This window comes from Silene latifolia, chromosome Y, assembly GCF_048544455.1.
Source record: "Silene latifolia isolate original U9 population chromosome Y, ASM4854445v1, whole genome shotgun sequence".
NCBI classification, from domain to species: Eukaryota; Viridiplantae; Streptophyta; class Magnoliopsida; order Caryophyllales; family Caryophyllaceae; genus Silene; species Silene latifolia.
This window is the reverse complement of record NC_133538.1, coordinates 220,941,604-220,948,240: the sequence shown is the minus strand read 5'-3', so window position 1 is coordinate 220,948,240 and position 6,637 is coordinate 220,941,604. Positions and strand designations below refer to the sequence as shown.

Genomic DNA, 6,637 nt, shown 5'->3' with positions numbered 1-6,637 from the left:
AGGATTTTTTAAATTTGCCTTTAACCCTAGAAAATCGATTCAATTTTTGAGGATTTTGATGTTTGAATGGCTTTTTGTTGATAGAGGAGTGATTTGTTTGAGCTTTGGGGAAGTTTGGAATTGATTTTGGTGAATTTGGTTGAGAAAATTGATTTTTATGGATGGAGGAATTGAGGGTTTTGAGGGTGTGTTTGTGTTTTGAATGAATGAAATGAAATGGGAAAGGGGGTTTTAATCCCGTGTTTTTGAATTGCAGCAGAGGGAGACGAGCGTCTGCAGCACGGGACGCGCAGTCTGTTGCCCAGACAGTTTTATAAAATGTAACCCGTGCTGAGACGAGCGTCTTTACCAGGAGACGAGCGTATTGCTATATGGAGACGAGTGGATTCCTTTGAGGACGCTCGTATTCAAGGCCAGGGTGAAATCCCAGATTCTGATATAACCAAGACGAGCAGATATTTACTGAGACGAGCTTCTTTTGGTTGAGACAAGCGGATTCCAGAGGAGAAGCTCAGATTCATACCCAGTGCAAATTTTTCCTTTTCAGCTCTTCCAGGACGAGCGTCTTTTTCTCATGACGCTCGGATTTTTATCCAAAATGAGCGGCTTCTTCTTGAGACGCTCCGATTGCTCTTGTATCTCACGGGTTCAGTTCCACCCATGGGTACTTTCATAAACCAAGTCATTCCGTCTTCATTCCTTTGGTCTTCATTGTGGGGGCACTACGAAGGTTTGGATAGCCTAGGCAATTGCTATCCCCACACTAAGTCAAAACACTACACATCAAGAAACATTTAGGTCCCTCCCACACTTTCTCTCAAAATGATAATCTTGATCAAAGTAAAATGGTAAATCCAAAAATTGACAAAAATGCAATAAGTAAAATGCAAGTGAAGGGGTTAGAATATTTACAAATGGTGGTTTAGGGAGGACTCCACCAAACTCTCATTCATGTATGAGATTTCAAGGGGGCATAGTTAAGGTGTTGTTGATGGTGATGTATTTTGCTTGGCTATCCTCTTGCATTTGAGTGAAAAACTCTTGTTGGTTCTTTTGCATTTGGAGGACTGCTTTTTGAACATCAAAACCTTGGTCATTTGTTTGATTGTATGGAGGTTGATTTTGATAAGTTTTGTTTTGATTGTAAAAGGGTCTTTGAGCTTGGTTTCTCATTGGAGGTGGGGTGTATGCTTGAGGGTTTTGAACATTTTGACTTTTGTATGAAAGATTGGGGTATAATTTGGTATTCTCATTGTAATAGTTGGAATAAGGGGTGCCACTTTTGTATGCTTGGAAAGTATTCACTTGTTCACTTGTTCCCCTACATTCACTTTGGTCATGTCCCAAACTTCCACAATTCTCACATACTCCACTCGGAATTGATGATGATGCCATCATGGCATTAATATGTTGCTTGGGTGATTTGGAGGCCTCTTCAAGTTTAGCCATGGCCTTCTCAAACTTCAAATTAATGGTGTCAATGTGAGCACTTAGTTGAGCACACAATTGAATAATGGAGTCTACCTCATGCTTCCCTCCTCTAGTAGCCTTCCTAGGTCTAATATATTGTGAGTTATGGACCGTCATTTCCTCAATTTTGTTCCATGTTTGATTGTCATCGACTTCGGTGAACATACCATTTGATCCAATATTGAGAATGTTTCGGGAGTCTTCATATAGACCATTCCAAAATTGTTGTACAAGGAAACACTCGCTAAGTCCATGGTGTGGACAAGATCGACAAGTGTCCTTGAATCTCTCCCATGCTTCATACAAAGATTCCTCATCCCTTTGTTTGAACCCGGTGATTTGGGCTCTCAACATGTTAGTCTTTTCCGGAGGATAGAACTTCTTGTAGAAATAAAGTGCCAATTTCTTCCAAGAGTAGCCTTGTCTAGGCTCTTCAACCATTATTTCACGGTACCAATTAAAGAAAAAGGAAATAAGACCCATCGAATTTGGTCTTGAGTAACTCCGGTTTGAGAAATCGCATCACAATAGTCACAAAAGTCTCCATATGAGAATGAGGGTCTTCACTAGGCATCCCCCCAAATTGGCTTCTCTAAACTAATTGTATAAATGCGGATTTGGCAATGAAATTACTGGTTAAATGTTGTGGTGTAGGAGTACCATTTGGTAGGTTCTCCTCGGTTGGTACTGAATGTGATGAAAATTTAGGCATTGTGGGTTGATTTTGTGGTGAGTTTTGTATTGGTTAATCCTCTCCTTCTCTTGCAAAAGGGTTGATGAACTCAATGTTATTTGGTTGAATGTCCACAATCTCACCAATACCTCTCAAAGTATTCCTAGCAAGTCTTCTATTGTTAGCCAAAGTTCATTCGATTTCAAGATCAATGGATAACAAGTTACCTTGTGATCTCCTAGATATGCAAAATATCAAACAACTTAAAAACAATTAGAACAACCTTGAGGAGTTTGATTACTCCAAGGTAAACAAAGACACAACTAAAAACAATTAATGAAAATCAAATCAAGTTAACACCGTCCCCGGCAACGGCGCCATTTTTGGTTCAAAGGTTTTTAAACTCGTCGTCAAAAGTTACCCAACCAAAACAATATTTATAACTTCACCAACTACTCTTAGAGGATGTTTGGTTGGAGGTGTTGGAATGGAATAAAATGAATTTGACTGATTCTAGTGTTTGGTTGGGGCATTTTGGAATGGAGTTAGAATCCTCATGGATTCTAATTCCACCCCAACCCCTTGGAATCACATACCCACCTTTCCACTCAGGTTTCTAACTCCATTCCCCCTTCATATAATTTTAGATTGAACCAAACAATAAATAATAGGTATGGGGTTCTAAATTCATTTCTTCATGATATCTCATTCCATTCCAATACATTCCGACCTTTTGAACCAAACGGCCCCTTAGTAAAGAGGTAAGTAAAGGTCGGATCCCAAGGGACGGGTATTGATGTAGGATTTTCAATTGTAAATGATCGTGTCTTAGAGTGTCATAATTTGGAGTTGCGATAGGAGATCAATTAAATCTAATCAACAATAAAAATGAGCAAAGGCTTGCAGATGAGCAAAGGCAAATCAAATGTGTATTTCAATGGGGTGCCAGCTGAAGTTAGAGCAGATATTGTCCAGGTCTCAGGCTGCATTGAAGGGACCCTCCCTTTCAAATTTTTAGGGGTTCCAATCAAACCATCTAAGTTAACTATCAAAGACTGTCAGCCTTTAATAGACAAGGTGTTAGAGAGAATCAGAATGTTGGGGACCAAAAAACTATCATATGCAGGGAGGTTAGTCCTGGTCAAAGCTGTGTTTAAGTCCTTACACACTTATTGGGCTTCTATTTTCATTTTGCCAAAAGGTGTCATTGCTAAGATTGAAGCCATATGTAGGAACTTCCTGTGGTGTGGAAGTTCTGAATACTTTAAGACCCCTACAGTGGCATGGGATAAAATTTGTAATGGAAAAAGGCAGGGAGGTCTAGGACTTAAGAATGAAGTCATGTGGAATAAAGCTGCAATTGGTAAGCTTCTTTGGTGGATCCATGCTCACCCTAACAAACTTTGGGTTCAATGGGTCCATAGCATATACATGAGAGGGACTACCTGGGATAATTATCAGTGTCCTAATGCAGCAAGTTGGACTTGGAAGAAGGTTTGTAGACTGAAAACTGAGATGCAACCTGCTTACAGTCAGAATGAATGGAGCTCCTGCCCTGGTAAAGAGTATTCCATTGCTAAAGGGTATGCTTGGCTACATCACTCTATTCCAGATATAGAATGGCATCATCAGGTTTGGAATAAGTGGACTGTCCCTAAACACTCAATTATAGCCTGGATGTATCATCATCGGGGTCTTAACACTAAGGACAAGCTCTTTAGACTCAACATTGCTAGTGATAATCTCTGTTGCATCTGTGGAAGTGAGGAAGAAACCACGCAGCATCTGTTTTTTAAATGTCAGTACAGTAAGGCAGTGTTGGCTTTGATTCGTGAATGGACTGGTTACTCATTGCCTGAAACTAGAGACCAGGGTTGGAGGGGGAATGCTAGATTGTCCAGACTGAAAGTTGGAATCATCAATAGCATTCTGAATGCTGTTACTTACCATATTTGGAGGCAACGAAATGGCAGCAGACATGAATTGCAAATCCAAGCTCCTGCAGGTTGTCTGAAACTGATTCAGTTTGAAGTTCGAGCTAAAATTCAACAGCAATGCAAGGGCACAATGTCAAGGAGAGATCGTAGTTGGCTTGAGAAGCTTATGTAATATGTAATTAGTTTCATGGCTAGCTGATTTTCATGTCAGCTTGAAATGTTGATGTATTTGGTTCTTGTTTTCTTAATATATTTTTACATTTACCAAAAAAAAAAAAACAATAAAAATGAAGCAAGGTAGATAAAATGAAGGTCTAAACAATTGATTAAAAGCACTAGGGTATCATGGGTTCATAGGGTATTCATGGGAGTTGATCATACGAACATATTCTCAATTTATAAGCAAGCAATTATTGTTGTGATGAGATCGAGTTAGTGTATATCTTACAATCCCTAAGAAGGTTTGGGTCCCGCAGCCGAATCGATTAAATTGTACAACACCTACAAGTCGACTTAATCCTTCCTATTCAACATTATGCATGGTCTAATGAGGCTCAAGTAGGTTTATGTCTTACAAGCCTCATTGAAAAGATAAGTGATGGGTAAAAAATGCAAGGATACATAGGCTCGCATTTCATCAAACATAACATGTGCATAAGTTTAAATCACAACAAGCAAGCAAATAAATTATGTGAACATATTAGATTAAGCATGAATCATTCCTCATGTTGGTTTCCCCTAATTACCCATTAACCCCAGCTAAGAAAACTACTCACTCATGATCAAGTTTATCACGCTAACAAGGTTGTCAATCACATTAACAAGGCAAAACATGATGAATGAATGAAAATGATTAACAATAATTAAAGCAAGGATTAAGAGAATTATACCTATGGAGATTCCAAAATAATAATGCAAAGATAAATAGAAGTACTTGATGATTGATGGAAGATTGTCGATCTCCCAATAAACCCAAATGATCTTCTAATTACCGAAAATAAATGATGAACAATAGAGAAATTAAGGAAAGATTAAGTATTGAGATTTGTATTAAGACTAGATTAAGAGTTGATTATAAGATTAAGGAATTATTACTAATTGATTACAACTTGATTACTAGATGATCCTAATCTAGGTAGTACAATGGGGTATTAATACTAAAGATTAAGTACAAAGATTAGGATTACAAAGGGCTTAAATGACTATTAAGTCCTTAAGAAAAGTTGAGGAAATGGTCCTCTCCAAGGAGATGAGTATCTCCGTTTTTCTAGTCGTGCCATGATCCGAGCGACTTGAAAACACGGGCGCTCTGGGGTACCATCCGAGCAGATTGTCAAGGGAGACGCTTGGATCTTCTTGCTTCAGGACGAGCGTCTTGGGCACGGGACGCTCGGATGGTGATGGAGGGAAACGCTCGGATCCTCTGTGATCCGCTCGGATCCCTTGGCAGACAACATTTCTTCTTTTCTTCCTTCATAATCCGTGATGATCAATCCGGGGATGCAAGGACCCTTTCGTCATTGCCCGTTTCACTTTATTATATACATAGGCCTTATATTATCGCCTTCCCTTTGATGCTTGGTCATTAGATGCGATCAAATTATCTCCATTTCGCCATGTAAATGTAAGGTTTGCACTCCTCTCCTACCAAGGAAACAAAACCTCAAAGAATATGCTAATGGGAAACTAAAGATAGTAAATGACCCAATTATGCACTATAAAGCATAGGAACGAGGCTAATTCGGGGACTAAATGTGCTCAAATATGAGTCACATCACTTGCACTGACTCCTTTGCTTTCAACGCAGCTGTCAAGGCCTCATTCATAGCAATCAGACGATCAATCTCTTCTTGAGACGTAGAAGTAGGTGTAGGTGTAGATGTAGCTCTCTTTGGAGGCATGGTTCTGATATAAAAGAAAAAGAACACAAACTTTTGCTTAGGAATTTAGGCATAAGGTTTTTAAATAATACACCTGCAAACAAAACAGCATGTGGTTGACTAGACTGGCCTAAGGCCAGTCAACCACGTGACTACCTGGGTTCATTTTATTAGACACATCCTAAATTCATTCAATTTATTTGTTTTAGGCCTGAGGAGTCAGTCTCTGATACCACTTTGTAACACACCCATTTATTTAAGAGCCTTTACCAGGCAATCCTAGATAAATGAAAGTGTTACCATCTCAGTTCCCTGAGGTAGTGAATACAAAGGTAAATGAAACCACAGTACTTTAAATAAATATAACGTTTTAATGGCCTTATTACATAATCCAAACTACATAACTGTAATTAATTAAATACAACTGTAGCAGAACTAAATAAAATGAATATTAAATATTGTTTGACCATACTAAGTGATCTACACAACTAAGTAAATGCCATAGCCTCTCGCCCTTCAGCTTACCTTCTAAGCCAGCTCAATTACCTAAAATCAATCTGCTCCCCAATTATTGGTTCATCACAAGTGATTACCGAATAGACGGTCAACCCAACGGTTGAGTAGGAATATCTAAACAACAAGATTAATACAATAATAAGACAAAACAAATATGCAAA

The 6,637-nt window shown here is 38.7% G+C and overlaps 1 protein-coding gene and 1 non-coding gene across 2 annotated transcripts; both read left to right on the top strand.

Moving 5' to 3' along the window:
* The first annotated feature begins 1,717 nt into the window (after positions 1–1,717).
* On the top strand, positions 1,718–1,824 carry LOC141635409 (small nucleolar RNA R71). The gene has a single exon (XR_012540101.1). It is a non-coding gene; the product is annotated as a small nucleolar RNA R71 (small nucleolar RNA).
* A 1,207-nt stretch (positions 1,825–3,031) lies between these two features.
* Positions 3,032–4,252, top strand: LOC141630108 (uncharacterized). The gene has a single exon (XM_074442982.1). The coding sequence runs from the start codon at positions 3,032–3,034 to the stop codon at positions 4,250–4,252; it is 1,221 nt and encodes a 406-aa protein (XP_074299083.1).
* Positions 4,253–6,637: the final 2,385 nt, after the last annotated feature.